Source organism: Triplophysa rosa, linkage group LG10 (assembly GCF_024868665.1).
Source record: "Triplophysa rosa linkage group LG10, Trosa_1v2, whole genome shotgun sequence".
In the NCBI taxonomy this organism is placed as follows: Eukaryota; Metazoa; Chordata; class Actinopteri; order Cypriniformes; family Nemacheilidae; genus Triplophysa; species Triplophysa rosa.
The window spans coordinates 4312845-4330054 of record NC_079899.1 but is presented as its reverse complement, the minus strand read 5'-3'; the positions used below and the strand labels follow the sequence as shown (position 1 = coordinate 4330054).

The following is a 17210-nucleotide window of genomic DNA, read 5'->3' as shown; positions in this document are numbered from 1 at the left end:
TAGTGCACACTATAGGAGTAGTGGAAGTGGAATATTGCTCTTAAGGAGCAGTTATCTGTTTAGGAGGGAGATTGCCTGGGGGAAGAAGCTGCTTCTGTGTCTGGAAGTCCTGGTGTTTGGTGCTCTAAAGCGCCGGCCAGAGGGCAGCAGATCAAAGAGTTTGTGTGCTGGGTGTGTGGAGTCAATGATGATTTTTCTTGCCCTGTTTTTCACTCTGGAATCGTACAGGTCCTGAAGTGTGGGCAGAGGAGCACCAATAATTTTCTCAGCACTACGAACTGTCCGTTGTAGTCTTCGTAGGTCTGATTTGGTGGCCGAGCCATACCAAACAGTAATTGAAGTGCACAGAACAGATTCGATGACCACTGAGTAGAACTGGGTCAGTAGCTCCTGTGGTAGGTTGAACTTCCTCAATTGACGGAGGAAGTATAACCTCTGCTGGGCCTTCTTTACAATGGAGTCTATGTGGGACTCCCACTTCAGGTCCTGAGAGATGGTGGAGCCCAGGAACCTGAATGACTCCACAGTATCCACAGTGCTGTCCAGGATGGTGAGGGGAGGAAGTGATGGAGGGTTCCTTCTGAAATCCACTATCATCTCCACTGTCTTGAATGCATTCAGCTCTAGGTTGTTTTGACTACACCAGGCAGCCAGCTGAGCAACCTCCTTTCTGTAGGCAGATTCATCACCGTCTTGAATAAGGCCAATGACTGTGGTGTCATCTGCAAACTTCAGGAGTTTGACAGAAGGGTCTGTAGAGGTGCATTCGTTTGTGTAGAGTGAATATAGCAGTGGAGAAAGAACACATCCTTGAGGAGCTCCGGTGCTGATGGTACATGTGCTGGATTTAAATTTTCCCAACCTCACTAGCTGCTGCCTGTTCGACAGGAAGTTAATAATCCACTGACAGGTAGAGGTTGGCACAGAGAGCTTGGTAAGCTTGGGCAGGAGGAGGTCTGGGATTATGGTGTTGAAGGCCGAGCTGAAGTCTACAAACAGGATCCTGACGTAAGTCCCTGGTCTGTCTAGGTGTTGTAGGATGTAATGCAGTCCCATGTTTACTGCATCATCCACAGACCTGTTTGCTCGGTAAGCAAACTGGAGGGGATCAAGAAGTGGTCTGGTGATGTCCTTCAGGTGGGCCAGTACAAGTCTCTCAAATGACTTCATGACCACAGATGTTAAAGCAACAGGCCTGTAGTCATTAAGTCCAGATATTTAGGGTTTCTTCTGTACAGGGATGATGGTGGAGCGTTTGAAGCATGAAGGGACTTCACACTGCTCCAAAGATCTGTTAAAATGAAGGTCCCATTAAATAAGTTACGAATGTACATGCCACACGTAACAATTTTACAACGGCTCCCATAGGTAGCCAATGGACACACCATTTTTAAGCATCTGGAGCACAACTGTGAGCCTTAATGCACGTCATTGTGAAGGGCTAAGCCTTTCATACACTCAACTGTTGGTTAAAGCTATATATCGCCCTACTTAGGCTTATAATGACCCTTAATAGGCTTTGTCCATTATTTATCTATGAGGGCTCCATAAGATAAGTTACGACTGGGACTTCCTGTGGTCAAAGGAAGTCCCACACGTAACACTTTTGGCGAGGCTCCCATAGATAGCTAATGGACACACAATTTTTAAGCTTCTGGAGCACAACCGTGAGCCTTAATGCACGTCATTGTGAAGGGCTAAGCCTCTCATACACTCTACTGTTGGTTAAAGCCATATAACTCCTTACTTAGGCTTATAATGACCCTTAATAGATTTGTCCATTATTTACCTATGAGGGTCCCATTAAATAAGTTTCGTATGTACATGCCACACGTAACACTTTTGGCACGGCTTCCATAGATAGCTAATGGACACACCATTTTTAAGCTTCTGGAGCACAACTGTGAGCCTTAATGGACGTCATTGTGAAGGGCTGTTCCTCTTATACACTCTACTGTTGGTTTAAGCTGGATAAATCATTGACAAAGCAAATGAGACCACTGACAGGGGTCTTACTCTGTCTTCCTAATTTTGGGCCCTTCGAGTGAATCGCAGATGTGAGAAAACATTGTGTCGATGCACACCGGCGCTTTTATGTAAACGTTCGACTCGAAAGTCAAAGAAAAGGGATTTGGGCTGTTTAAGCATGTGTCACACAGCCGCTGGGCTCAAATGAGGCAGTCAGCTCTGAAACGGGTCCCCCGGGGTGCCGGGTGGTGTCCGGGTCTTCGGGCAGGCTTCGGGGGCATCGGGCAGGCCTCCCTCAAGTTTAGGCTGCAAGGGGGATGCGTAGGCGTTCTGTGGATGGAGGCGTGGCCAGCGGGAAGCCCCTCCCAAAATAGGTTACAAGGGGCACGCGTAGGCTTGTCGTGTACGTCGGGGTACGGAGCCGGCCCGTAGGCTGCGACGGGGTTGTTTAGGCGCTCTTCGGGAGGCCTGGTCGTAACCTGATCGGCGCGCGGGGCTTAGGCTGGGAACGTAATTCGAGTCGCCCCCTCGTGGTTCTGCCCAAGAGAGCGCCTAAGCCTTCGTTCCGTGACTCAAAAATTAGGCATTTTGGGCATTTTTCATGGGTCCCCCTGGTGTCGCCGCCGCCGCCCCATGACGCTTCCTTTCGATCACGGGCGCTCTCCCCTTCGTTTCAGCACCGCCGGGCGACCTGGGAAAAAATTGCTGGCGTCGGCACGCAGCTTCCATAACTAGCCGTCCGGCGCATGTCAACTAAGTTACACGTTACGTTTGATGACCTTAGGCATGCAACGGCACGTATCCGATTCATATCAGATTTATATCCATATATGACTGAGGCCTAAAACCTATTTGAAAATATCGGAATCCATGTGCTTTTTTCCTGCTTACACGGTCATGGGTCATATCCGATCTGTGCCACATTGGAGGAAAAAATCGGAATTGGGTCACTTGATACACGCGGCCTAAATGGGGCTCAGCGGGAAAAAATAATACCACCATGCTGCCCCGTGTGAGGCTTGAACTCACGACCTTCAGATTATGAGACTGACACGCTGCCTAACTGCGCCTACGAGGCCAGTGACAGATAACAATCGTCAAAATTGAAAGTACTTTTTAAAGATATAACAAGGACGCTATCCATTTGGTTTCTGCCAAACGTTGTTGTCTTTTTTTTATAAATATGCTGGTCATTAATGCAATTAGTGGAATAAATGTCATTAATGCTAAATGTAGATACAAGACTTCATGGTTTATCATTAAGCATTAAATCGAAAAGTCAAGTGTCAAAAAGTGCGGGGGACATGTCCCCTCTGCCCCTTCCGGGAATTGCGTCACTGGTCGGACGTTATTGCGAAATGGCATATGTGTGGCCTATGTGTAATTAATGCTATATGTAGATACAAGACTTCATGGTTTATCATTAAGCATTAAATCGAAAAGTCAAGTGTCAAAAAGTGCGGGGGGCATGTCCCCTCTGCCCCTTCCGGAAATTGCGCCACTGGTCGGACGTTATTGCGAAATGGCCTATGTGTGCCATTGAATGGCTGCTATCACAGAGACGCCCAATCCACTCAGGTTCTTGCCACGCTGCAGTCAGGATGGCCGAGCGGTCTAAGGCGCTGCCTTCAGGTCGCAGTCTCCTCTGGAGGCGTTGGTTCAAATCCAATTTCTGACATTGCTTTGCACACGCTGGAGCCTCCTGGTGCTCACGTGCTTGGCCTTACACGGAAACGGTCCATCGCTGAATTTCTGTCAGACAGTGTAAGGTACAGGTGGCAAACCCAGTTCCTGGAGAGCCTGTCTTCAGCAGAGTCTAGCTCCAACCACAGCTGCCTTGAAATTTCTAGTAATCCACTGAAGGGCTTGATGAGCAGTGAGCGTGCATTCTGTACGCCTTTGCCGAGTGTCGATTTACATTCGTCTTGTGCTGTTTTCATGTGCACGGCAATTCGGAGACCGCCGTCTGGGTGGGCCAGTGGCGCTCCATGTCACCTGCAGATTGTGGTTATTCTTGGTAATAACAGTCAATCACATTCCGGGCTGCAACCAAGAATCGAATGCAATGGCCAATCAGCACTCGTATCGCTACCATGATTCCCCTAGTAACAACCAAGAATTGACCAATTAACTTCAAGAGCCCATTGAGACATGCGGATGACGACTGGAGAAGATGATAACATTTATTCATTAACTTCTGACCAACATTTGCAAAGTAAGTCAGTCTTTTTTTGTCAACAAAAATAAAGTGGCAAATATAGTATGTAGTTGTTTTAAACAAACAACCTGTAGCTCGACAAACTTTGTAGGATTTCAGTGAATTAAAATGCACAAACCAGAAGCCAAAATACCGAACACATAGAGAAGGGATGGCGCTTAAAACATAAAATAGTTAATTTTCATGTGTGTATTCATGAGGAATATGTACCGTTATGGATGTGACATAATCCTGTTATGGAGTATTAAAAAATACTTGCAGATCAGCAGATTCTGTAGCAATCTTTAAGAATCGGCTGAAAACACATCTCTTTCGTCAACACCTAACGTTAACCGATCAGTTCTGACTTCTATCTGTTTTCTACACTTCTATCTATCTATCTATCTATCTATCTATCTATCTATCTATCTATCTATCTATCTATCTATCTATCTATCTATCTATCTATCTATCTATCTATCTATCTTCTATCTATTTCTCTGTCTGTCTGTCTGTCTGTCTGTCTATCTTTAAAAAAAATCCTTAGCTTGTATACTGTGGTGGGCTATATGAGACCAGTTCTAGTGCATTTATGCTTTTTGTTGTCCTTGTGTTGATCCAATTGCTTTCAATGTTTACCTCATTTGTAATTCGCTTTGGATAAAAGCATCTGATAATTGTCTAAATGTAAATGTAAAATCGCAAATGCTTTGAAATTTTTAAGGGAGACCTCACACGGGTATTAAAACTACCAAATATTGCCATCTGAGCTATAAATGTATTGAAAATCTTTGGTAATAAAAACGTTTTTCCACAGGCTCACAGGTTCCGCCAGGAGAACCGGGGAGCTCAATCCGGAGGGTACTGAGTCCTCCCGGGCAGCGGCAGCCAGGACGAAGCCCTCAGGAGCGGTCGACCGTGGGGTGAAAGCTCCGAGTGGAACCTCAACCTCGGGACCGTCACGGTTGGCCACGAACCTGACCATGTCCGCAAACCCAAGGGGAGCCAGCGGCCTCTTCTCCGACGGGGCGAGGTGCTGAGTGAGGCAGCAGTTGAAGATCGCCTTCAAATCTGCTTCGCCAAACTCAGACGACCTCGCCACCGTCGAGAATGCCCCGGCGAACTCCCGGTTCCCGTAACTCCCCTGACGGAACCCTAGCAGCAAGTGGGCTTGGGCGGCCCGTGAGGACGACGCCGTGCCGTCCTTTGGAGCTGCCTGCTGGGTTCGGGCTGGCTCGGTCATTCTGTCATGAATCTCGTGGGAGAACCCAATCGCAGGCAGCAGGAGATGAAGGGGTTAAACAGAAAGCTTTATTGAAACAAGACACGCAAAACAAAAACCCACAGTGGGGAAAACAAGACACGATAATAATGGAAATCATAAAACAGGAACATAAACTGACTAAACTAAACTACAAAGACTAACACCACACTCGACAAAACTACAATGAACTAACAATAACTAGACTCACGGAACCACCAGGAACAGGAAACAAGCATGGGACAGGAAACTTTGAACATACAGCACAGAGGTAAGCATACAGACACGGAATCGTATACAATACACGAGCACATGACAAAGAAACATGAGGGCATTAAATAGGGCAAGACAAACGAGGAATAATGACACAGGGCAGGTGGGAAACATCAGACACGGCAGGGAAGCAATACATGAAACGAGAGGGGCGGGGCCAATGACAAGACACGAAAAAACACATGGAGTGTCAAAAGATAAACACCCCATGGTTTTCTCACACAAAACCAAAGGCTTTGTCATGGCTCTGCCACAGGACCAAGAAAAACATGACTAATTGAGGCAGAGCCATGACAGCTTACTGTAAACCATCATCTGAGGCTGATGTGTTGCGCCATATCAGCAGTAGCGAGCTAGCCCTACATTGCAGGAGAACCACTCGCGGGACCAAGGAGACCCTGGCGATGATTAAGAGCCATATTCAGGCTTTGATGGCGATGCTGGTCGTGACACTCTGGGAGTCCCACTAATTAACTCAGACCGGATGAGAGAGATCTTGAAGTCCCAGTGGAAGCATGTGGCCTGCATCCAGGATCCTCTAGGTGTGCCGCTCTACATGCAGACGGGCACTCTAGTGAAGGGAGGGCACCGTCTGCCATCCTACCGCTGTGCCAGAGGTTCCACTTCGCTGGAGTCATTTCACCTGCACCTTAACAGATTCATCCCGGGTAAAAAAAAGTGATTTAACTGAATTATTAAAATAAGATTTGACTTAAAGGGATACTTCACCCAAAAATGAAAAATTCTGTCATCATTTACTCACCCCCAGATTGTTCCAAACCTGTATAAATTTCTGTGTTTTGCTGAACACACAGGAAGAAATTTGGAAAAAAAATCAGATCCCCATTGACTCCCATAGTAGGGAAAATAAATACTATGTGAGTCAATGGGGGGCGAGATCGGACATTCTTCTAAATATCTTCCTGTGTGTTCAGCAAAACAAAGAAATTTATACAGGTTTGGAACAATCTGAGGGTGACTAAATGATGTCAGGGCATTGTGAAGCGATACAAGGATGCTGGGGAGCCAGATCCAGCTGCGATTTATGTTGACAGGGACTGCTGCAGCGAGACAGGTTTGTCGTCTTAAGCCTTTACCTAACAGGAATGTGTGTACATTTATGCATTTCTAATCCATATCAGCAACCATTTTAGGCATGTTTCTCAATGAGAATAAATCACATATCTGCATCGTTCATATTTTGTTCATGTTCGTTCAAATGCAAAACCCTCTAAAAACACCTCTGTCAAAAATGAGATTATAATGTTGATGAGTGAATGATGAGTGAATGCTCTCTACATAAATGCCACACTCTGCCCATTCTGAAATATCTGCTATTAATGCAACTGAACCTAGGAACCTGACAAAAATGCTTGTTTAAAGGAAGCGACGTCTGATGGATTTAGAGGCTTAAGAGAATATTTAGAACTAGCATTAGCATATTTGTTTAATGATGCAAATTGAAATCTAAGAACATGTGTAAACTCGCTCATTGTTTCTCATTGGTGTAGGTGTGACTCCAGTTCTTACCTGGTTTCGACCATGGAAGGTCATAGTGCGTCTCGATGTTTTCCACTTCATGCGACGGTTCACTGCTGGTCTTACAACAGAGCACCATCCACTGTATGGCACTTTCTGCTCCAAGTTGTCCAGTTGTATCTTTGAATGGGACAAGGATGACATATCTCGTCTTAAAGAAGCGAAAAAGACCATGCTTTTAAAAAAACATCAGGGGCATATTCCAACAGAGGCCCAAATCCTGTCAAGCATCACTTCCAGTGAGCTGGCCAAGCACTGCAGGAGGAGGACACGTGGAGTTGAAGAAACTTGTGACTTGATACAAGGATTGCTGGACTCCATGTGGGAGCTGACGGACACGACTGGTTTGCGCATCATCAATCCAGAGAGCATGACACACGTTTGGGAGGTACAACAGAAACATTTACCCTGCATCCAAGACCCGCCTGGTGTTCAGCTTTACACAAAGCTGGGCTCTGGGTTACAGAAGGGTGACAAGGTTCTGGATGTACTGCGGTGTGGCAGAGGGTCCTCTTCTCTGGAAAGCTTTCATCGCCATCAGTGCACTTTCATTCCAGGTATGGGGACAATACCATATATCAATACCAAGAATATGATGTCTGTAATTAAGTAGTGTTGTCACAATACAGGAATTTCTAACTTCGGAACAATACATCAAATACCATTTTTAATAAGACAGGGAAAAAGTGCCACAAAATTAAAGGAATAAAATTTCTACAGATTGTGGTCAAAAGTAAATCAGCTTTAATTAGTAATCAGCTTTGGTAGTTCTTAGAGGGGTTTATAATGGTATTTTTACAATGTGTAACATTTTGCCTTACAGGGTGGAGATGTAACGCTCTACATACTCAGATGTACATGCTTGAGGGTGCATCGAGATGGAACATCAACCGGGCTCATCAAGCTGTGGACATGAGTGGTACATCACAAACTAAAATCTATGATGTACGTTTAATGTATGAAAATCATTCACACATTAATGTCCTCAGCAACCGAGTCCTCGGATCTGCACTCCTGCAAGAATTCATAGCCCCTGGGAAACCCACTGGTAAGACTCAATATTTTACATTCTCTTACAATAGTAATTACAGGCTTTGCTGTGAGTTTGCATGCTGCCTTAACGCTGTAATGGTGCTCATGTCCATTATCTATCTATACTGTTATAAGATGTGTCTGTGTGGTTTCAGTGTATTTGTTTTAGTTTTTCTTTTCTTTTCTTTTCTTTTATTTCTTTTATTAGTTTTTTATTTATTTGTGATTTTCATTTATTTATGTATTTTTTTTACTTTCCATGTGATAATCACAAATAATTGGTTGTTCGTTAGCAACACTACATTCATCACATTTACTGTTATGATTTATTCTGATTATATTCCTTTTATTACTAAATGTATGATGCCTCTTTTTGGCAGATGAGCGTATAGCAGTCGAGTACTTACTGGCACAATCTGGCAGAGGAGACCTACTTTATCCACTGGAGCCAGGTGAAATAACTCTGCTAGAGATGCAGGTTGAAGTTCAGGAGGATGAGTGTCTGGATATCACAGTATGTGATGCAGCGGACATCAGTTTAAACACAGACACTATTGGCAGTTCCAGCAGTCATGATTTATTGACCTCATCTCTGGTAATATAAATTTGCTTGATTATTTTTTATTTAAATTGCATAAGAATGTTAGTTTACATGAGCAATACATGAGTTGTTTTATAATATATACCTTCAATTTAAGTAATGCTTTACAATGTTTTATTGGTTAACATTACCTAACAACATGAGTTAACATGAACTAAGAAAGAAAATGTTTCTAAATGATTTATTGATCCTAATGTAAATTGCAACATTGACCATTACATGTGTAACGGAGGCCAGCTAGTGAAGAGCTGTGCAGTGTTTAAACCTCACTCCCCGACCAACAGAGACGCTCTAACAAGGAGGCTAAAGACCGCAGTCTCCAGCTAGAGCATCTCTGTTGGTCGGGGAGTGAGGTTTACACAATGCCCAGCTCTTCACTAGCTGGCCTCCTTACACTCACCCCCCTAAACCTCACTGACATCCAGGTCACGGCACCAATGTAACCGGACCTACTCGCCCCACGCGGGCCTCGAACCAGAGTCGGTGCGGATGGGAGAAGGGCGCTCTAGCGAGGAGGCTAAAGACCGCAATCTCTAGCGTTTGTCGCAAGAGCGTCTCTGTTGGTCGGGGAGTGAGGTTTACACACTGCACAGCTTTTCACTAGCTGGCCTCCGTTACACATGATTAAGTGTTAAAATGCTAACTTTAATGAATCTGAACTAATATTAACAAACAAAGTACAATTTTATTTTTATTAACTAATGTAAATGGGAGTGAGAAAATGCTGTATATAATGTATTGCACATTGTTAGGTAATATTAGTTAATGCATTAACCATCCTTAAACTAAAGAACCCATATTGAAACGTGTGAGCAGTTTTTAAAACTAGTTAACTTATTGAACAGTCAATGTTGCAACTCAATTGTTTTCTAAATACGTTTTGTACACTTACAAATGTTTAAAAATGATCTAGGAAACCAGTGTTCCAAGTGGTGGCTCTCACAGTCCTGACATTGAAGACATGTCCTGCGCTGGGCCCAGCACATCAGCTCCGGTAAAGTTTCTAATACTTGATGCTTGTAATTTGTGAAGAACGGTTTATCAAAGAACTGTAATGCAGGATTTTGTTTTTTTGTTGTTGTTGTTTCGTTTTCAGAACCGTAGATGTGATTCAAGAGGTGTTCCTGGATGCGAGGCGGTGGATAACCTGGCAGGCTACCTCATCAGCCTCAACCGCACTATCACTGCTTTGTCAACCAACGAGATAGCAGAGATCTTGCGGCTGTATTCGTGTCTGCATTCCATTGATCAGTCCCCTTCAAAGTATTCCCTTAAGTGCAAGAAAAAGATCTTGCCAGGTCATTGGAGAGCTTCTCGAAAGCGTAGTGGCTCAGCCCCTGGTCAGCAAGCAGCTGAGAGGTGAGTTGAATTGTGGTGCACCTGTGTTAAACTTGAGTCTTGTGTCATGCTGCTTGTGTAATAATGTAATTCCTCTAAGGCTAAAAAAAGAGAATTGTGATTAATCGTGGTCAAAAACTTTTTTTACAGTGTGTGCCATCATAAATTATCCCTCACTTTTCATTTGCATAAAATAAAAAATCATAATTAGTCTGTATGTTTACAAAGCTGCAATGAACCATAGAATAACATCATACATAATGCATTCTATGCATTGCTTTTGTAACACGCCCGCCGTGCAGTGCTGCAGTGAATAAATTTCCTGTTTGAAATTAAACAAAGAGAGACACAGTTGTGCTGCTTCATATCGTGGCGTCGCTCTTGTAATTTATTACAATAATATTCAACAATTGCATAACACAATTACACATCTCATGTCACCTTACACGTGACTCACATAACCCAACACACATAACGTGTTACTTCACTCTTGTAAGAGTCTTCCATTTTCTTATACTCCATTATATTTATTTTACATCACTCAACATCTTTACTCTGACATCACCACATTTTCCAATCTCTCCGGTATGTAAAGATAACTGTAACGTTGAGCAAACCACTGTATATAAATCTATATAAACATTTAAACCGTAGTCATAAAACACACAATAATATCTAAACACCAACAAAGTATACTATAACATATATAAACCCAATTAACACACTAAACATTACACTGGTCTGGGTCTTCAGTGTTTAAAAGGCTTCCCCCTTGGATATTTTATCACATCAGTAGCAGGCCTGACGCACACATGTGCGAGTAAAACGCCATTTTCATAAACTTACAACCGATCTCTTTTAAACCGTTTAACTCGACTCAAAACATGTACATCACCATCATGCATCAACATACACATGAAATCAACATATTTGCTAACGTTTGATGTCCTTGGTGATAAATTTCCACCCACCTGTTTGAAATTAAACAAAGAGAGACACAGTTGTGCTGCTTCATATCGTGGCGTCGCTCTTGTAATGCTCTCTTCTTCGCGACTCACCCTAAACCCCACAGTCAACGCAGCATCTCCCCCTACTGTCCCCGGACAGTACTACACATCACCATTAGACATAATAACACTCATTTAAACAATATTACAAATACTCAGATAATCAAGTCCATGGCATAAAAAACAAATAATTACTACCATTTCTGTGACTACACAAACAGGGTGTCACATTTTATTCACAGACTGTTCATGACCCATGGCCAGGTAGCCCAGAGACCTGATGTCAACAGGATTTCAGAATGCATCGCACTCAAGCTTTTGAAGGAATTCAGGGAAGCCAGAAACAGGCCTAAAAACAATAAGGGCAAAACCTTTCCAATTGCTCAGGCAATTGTGATGATGTATAGTCACATCAAGCAGCAGCTTGAAGACTGCCGAGAGCTGCTCGACAAGACCAACCTGGTGCTAGTTACAATCAACAACACTACAGTGTCATCTTGGTGAGTTGGTTATTGCCTTCCTGAGTTCACTTTAGTAGTATATTCCTTCTAACAACTTCTGAATTAACTATTCTAAATTACACACTTATTTGTATATTAGATACATTAAACGTTGTTTCACAGCAATTTTAAACAGCTCTCAGTTCTTGATTATTTTAGACCATTTCAGAAAATGTACATCTGGCTGGTCATAACTGAAGGGTGTTAAAAACACCTTTTACATAGTCATAATTTATCAGTTTAGACCTTGGCCAAGCCAAGTCACCTTTATTTCTATAGCACTTTATAAAGGATAGAGTTTCAGAGGAGCTTTAAAGTAAACAACAAGAAAACGATTCAGTAATGCCAAGTTAAATTAGGTGTGAAGCGGCTTCTAAAAAGAAAATGCTGGCAATGTACAGCTGAAGACAGTTCAGTGTCTACTTGAACATGGACACGTTCCCATTGAGTTCCAGGAGCCTGACAATCGGGAGGGTGAGGCAGTCATTCGCCAACGTAAATATGCACAAACTGGAACTGCAGTGTCTTCAAATGCACACACAGGCACTGAGCTAGCAGACACATCTCCATATGACACAGACTATTCTCCTACTGCACAGAATAATTTTTTCTGTCCTGAGGCACAGCACTTTCCTGGGTGGCATACCTGGCCTGGGTGTTCTGATCGGTCCTTTCCACCAGGGTATCCATCATCAGCTCCACCACCACCTCATGGTTGGTCTTCCTGTCCACCAGGGTATCCATCATCAGTTCCACCACCACCTCATGGTTGGTCTTCCCGTCCACCAGGGTATCCATCATCAGCTCCACCACCACCTCATGGTTGGTCTTCCCTTCCACCAGGCCAACAGCCATCAGCTCCTCCACCTCCTGAAAACCGACAAAGTACATGGAGGCTACACAAGGCAGCAATTGAGGAACAACAACATGTGGCAAGAGGGGAGCCACCAAAGAAAAAGCACACAAAAGAGACTACCACTATCAATGCAAAATGTGTGGCCAGTCAAAAAGCAAACTTACTGGCCATACTCAGCATAAAGGAAAATGGTACTGTCCAGCATCTGGCCAGAGCATTACAGATTGGAAAGACTCTTTATAGGTAACAATGTGGTGTTGATGTTTTTTATTTCCTTTTTTTAACAAACTTGTCAGTTGTCTTAACTCTAGTTAAAGTAAATTTTACGTAGTGTATTAGGTAAACAGAATTTGAAGGATCTCTCTCTCTATCTCTCTCTCTCTCTCGCATCATATATTTATATATGATATCAAATGTGATCTTTTGGGACAAACTATACAGTATATGTGGAAGTGTTATTGTATACTAGTCATTGTAGTTATTATATAATATTGTAATAAATAAATGTTTACTATTATATCTAATGTATAACATATAATGACTTTGGAATTATTGCTATATAGAAATGTCAGATTTGAGCTTTTGAAATAAACTTTATTGTGGATGTACATCTTGTTTTTGTCTAATTTTGAAAACTGTCATGATCCCGCCTTCCTAGCATCTGTGTCTCTTGTTCTGGCGGACGGGATGATGACAGCCCCACTTCTTGTGTTTGTGTTGGATGTCATGCGCTCTTTAGTCTTAGCCCCGCCCCCTTATTTCCTTATTCATTATTTTACGCCCTACACCTGTCTCCCTCGTTACCTCTCCTTAGTTGCTTCCCTACTTAAAGCCTTTGTGTTTGCTGTCTTGTGCTGCACCGTTTTGTGACCCCCACCATCATGTTTTGTCTGCCCTGTGAGTTTATTTAGTTAAAATTGAGCTTTGTTTTTATCTTGTCATGTTTTGGTTCTGTTTCCCCCTCGAGGGATTTTTAGTTATGTTTTCATGTCTTATAAAATAAAGACTTATTGGTTTAGAGCTGTCTGCATCTGGGTTCTGTCCATGAGTTTCATGACAGAAAACAAGGATTTTTATCATTACAATTACTTGGTTAGTAATTAGTATTTTTTGGTTAAAATTGAAAACGTGAAAAAAACTAACAATAAAAGTATAAAAAAAACTTATAAATGACTTATAAAAGTCATTTTATTAAATTTTCCCTTAATTTTTCCCAAACTTGATTGAGACCTTCAGCAAATGCCGATCCCTGCCATCACTTCAGGCCTCTCGTCGTGATCGTGTAGTGGTCAGTACAGAGCGGCAATCTTCCGGTCTCTCTCATGAAAGCAATAAGGAAGTGACTTAAATCGCAATTCTTCAACTAGCCGCTAGAGGCTGGCTCCAAATGGGGGTGAAATGCCGAACTTCGCAGCAGATAAAATATTTTTACAGCCTGGTACAAAAGTGATTTTGGTCTATAGAGCTAATTTGGTCCTTCCTGACAACTTTGAGGGGGGTGAATGTTTTTATAACTCATCCGTTTAAATTGTTTTAAGCCTTAAAGTTCTACATAATTGAGGACATGGCCACTTGAGTGAAAGATGGAATGCCGCTGCAGTATCTTAACTGCATATTTTGATGTGTCTTATCATATGCTACCAGCAGCATACAGAGGTGGGTAGTAATGAACTACATTTACTTCGTTACATTTACTTGAGTAACATTTTGGAAAATATGTACTTTTTAAGTAAAATTAAAAGTGTGTACTTTTACTTGAGTAAATTTCTAATAGAAAATCTGTACTTTTACTTCGTTACATAAGTTACATTGCGTGACGTTCCTTCGTTCCTTCATTTTAAAATATGCTTTTTAAAACGCGTTGTTTATTTCAAGGTTGTCGTCTCTTTTTACGGGCATTCCCGAGTGATCGATTCTTTTGAGTCGATTCTTTTGAAAGCATTAACTGAACAATGGGCAAAACCGTTTGAATAGGCTAATGAACCAGTTCAAATGATTTGTTCAGATCACAGCACGATCTGAATCATCTGAAGCAGGATTACTCACTCCTCGTAGCGCGAAACTTAAGAACACGCAGAACACAAAGAGCGTTGGATGAAGTGGATATTAATCTATATCTATACAATCAAAACTGCAAATGTGTCATATTGTTTGCCAGCAATGATAAATGCCCGCCATATGCGCGCACCCGCGCGACCTGTTCGTCAGACACAGCAACATGCGCGTTACCTGTCAGACACAGAGACGTGGGCTTGCAGAAATATACATTTGAAGAACAGAAGGAAGAAAACTTGTTGATGGGCGTGTGGTTCACTGTTTACTGTTTGTTTACAAGTAAGAGCGTTTCACAACACACACGTGACACAACACGAGAAAACATGAGCTTTGTTCAAAAATGTGTATTTCATTTAAGAGAGCACTGCAGATGTTCTAGATCATCTTAGGAAATGCTCTGAGTTTAGTTCATGCTTTAGTTTGACATGGTCTATTATTCTAAATAAGTTGTGTAAACTACATTGACATCAGGACTAGATGAAATTTACAGAAATGCTTGTCTCTTCTGTGTTTGTCTATTCTTTAGTCTCTCTAGTATATTGCAAAGATATCTGCTTATGATAATTAAAAATATTGATTAAAATGTAATATTAAAATATTGGCGTTAATATTAATTTTATGTAGTAGGCCTATATAATCAGATACAAAGTAACTAAGTAACTAGCTACTTGAGTAGTTTTTTCATTGCATACTTTTTTACTTTTACTCAAGTAATTTTTAAAATAGTGACTTTTACTTTTACTTGAGTAACAATTTCTCTAGTTACTTGTACTTTTACTTGAGTAAAGATTTTGGCTACTCTACCACTTGGAGCATATAGCAATAACTCCTTGGCCTGAGCTAACTTGCAGCATTTCTCAATTTTAAGAACGTAAAGAAGGGACTTGTGTCCTTGCTACATCAGACTCGGCAAGTTCACACTTGGGATTTCGAACCCACGAGGACGAGAGGACACAGTCCGGGTTACATTACAGTTGGAGCAGAAGAGTACTCGATGCATCACTCAATAAAATGCATGCAATCCTATCTCATAATATTTATTTTAATGTAGCTTTAGGTTTAAACTAAGTAAATTTAAGCATTTAGACATAAAACAAAACTGTGCTTCCTGTATTTTAATTTTAAGAATATTAACATGTGATTCTGGCACTGCTACTGCTCTGATTATCCTAATTGATTTTGTTTAGAATAAAACGAAATATGACACAAAACACAATAATTATTACAAAGTATAAGACGTTTGTAAAATAGGAAATATCACAAGCAAATGATTTAGTCAAAAGTAGCCTACTCCAGTAGACAGCGCTCCGGTACAACATTAAATCATAATTAGAAAGTGAAACTTAACTTTGCCATCAGTCAAAATGATTTGCTCAGAAACATAATAATACAATTTTAAAACCAAAGATTGCATGTTAGATGTACACAAAAACGCCCCCACCCCAAAAAAGAAAAAAAAAACTAGATACACGTCAATGAGAGGGTTGGGTGTTTAACCTGTAGTTGAACAGAAATAAAAGAGAGGAAGAAGAAGGCCTTCCCATAATCTCTCAGTGCATCGGCTGGCATTTGTCAGAGGTGGGAAATGTGTTCCTCTGTTATCCAGTCGGATCCCAGTCCTAGTACCTGTGCACAGCATGCTTTTAGATTCAGCAACATGTCATCAGAGCGGTTTACAGTTATTTGGTGAAGGAAGGGCATTTTATTTCGTTTTAACCCCAGTTGGAATGTCCTAGGAGTTGACCCTCCAGAGTTGACCCTCTTTGAATTCTGTGGTGTGACATAAGGGCCACAATGGGTCGAGGGCTGGTGGGTGCAACTCAAGTTTCTCTTCATCCCTGCATTCGTCTTTTGCTTTTACTAACGATTTCGGTGCAGGGGAGGTTTACACATTTTTTGAGGCTTCGAATCAGGTTTTGTAAAATGGCTAAAGCGAATTCTTGTCAGCGGGCTCATTTGCAGCTGACAAGTCTGTGAACGGGTCCGTTGTTCATACGTGCGCAGAGGGAGATAGAAATTCTTTCTGTAGTGCCACGAAAGCTTTTGGTTGTTGCTTCACTTCGTTGTCTCTGCCTAACAGTTGCAGTGTGTATCGTCCCTGCTCGGGTGTCCCATATGGTCTAGCGGTTAGTATTTCTGGTTTTCACCCAGGTGGCCCGGGTTCGACTCCCGGTATGGGAAGCCGTCTGGTTGCTTGATCTGTTAGAAATACCTCTCTGTTTTATAGTGAGGCTCTGTTAACTCAGCTTAGCGTGACTGCCCACAAGTTGCCGCAATGTGTTGTTGCTAAATTCTGAAAAGAGAGGTTTCCCTGTGCTCTACGTGGCAAAGAAAAGCAAAGTTCGTCCCCATCAACCTTTCACAGCCGAACGTGCCAAACCATTGCAGCGCTGGCCTGGAGGAAAATGGTGGCAGAACGAGCCGTGGCAATTTCCTAGGACACAACGCTCTCTCGACTTGGAACGAAATGCCAAAGCCTCGAAAAGTTACAACCAAATAAGTGACAGCACAGCATCGTTGCACTTGTTTTCAGAGAAACCACTGTTGCAGCAGGCAGCAAGGTGACAACGTGTTACGTTATCT

At 42.3% G+C, this 17210-nt stretch overlaps 1 protein-coding gene and 3 non-coding genes across 4 annotated transcripts; 3 read left to right on the top strand and 1 right to left on the bottom strand.

Moving 5' to 3' along the window:
- Nucleotides 1–2972: 2972 nt before the first annotated feature.
- On the bottom strand, nt 2973–3046 carry trnam-cau (transfer RNA methionine (anticodon CAU)). Its single transcript has one exon. It is a non-coding gene; the product is annotated as a tRNA-Met (tRNA).
- Nucleotides 3047–3563: 517 nt separating this feature from the next.
- Nucleotides 3564–3646, top strand: trnal-cag (transfer RNA leucine (anticodon CAG)). The gene has a single exon. It is a non-coding gene; the product is annotated as a tRNA-Leu (tRNA).
- Nucleotides 3647–6593: 2947 nt separating this feature from the next.
- On the top strand, nt 6594–12590 carry LOC130560316 (uncharacterized). The gene is made up of 8 exons (XM_057344031.1): nt 6594–6774; nt 7211–7795; nt 8062–8286; nt 8651–8865; nt 9785–9865; nt 9968–10230; nt 11459–11716; nt 12398–12590. The coding sequence occupies exons 2-8, from the start codon at nt 7279–7281 to the stop codon at nt 12588–12590; spliced, it is 1752 nt and encodes a 583-aa protein (XP_057200014.1). The 5' UTR covers nt 6594–6774; nt 7211–7278.
- A 4146-nt stretch (nt 12591–16736) lies between these two features.
- trnae-uuc (transfer RNA glutamic acid (anticodon UUC)) lies at nt 16737–16808 on the top strand. The gene has a single exon. It is a non-coding gene; the product is annotated as a tRNA-Glu (tRNA).
- The last annotated feature ends 402 nt before the right edge of the window (nt 16809–17210 follow it).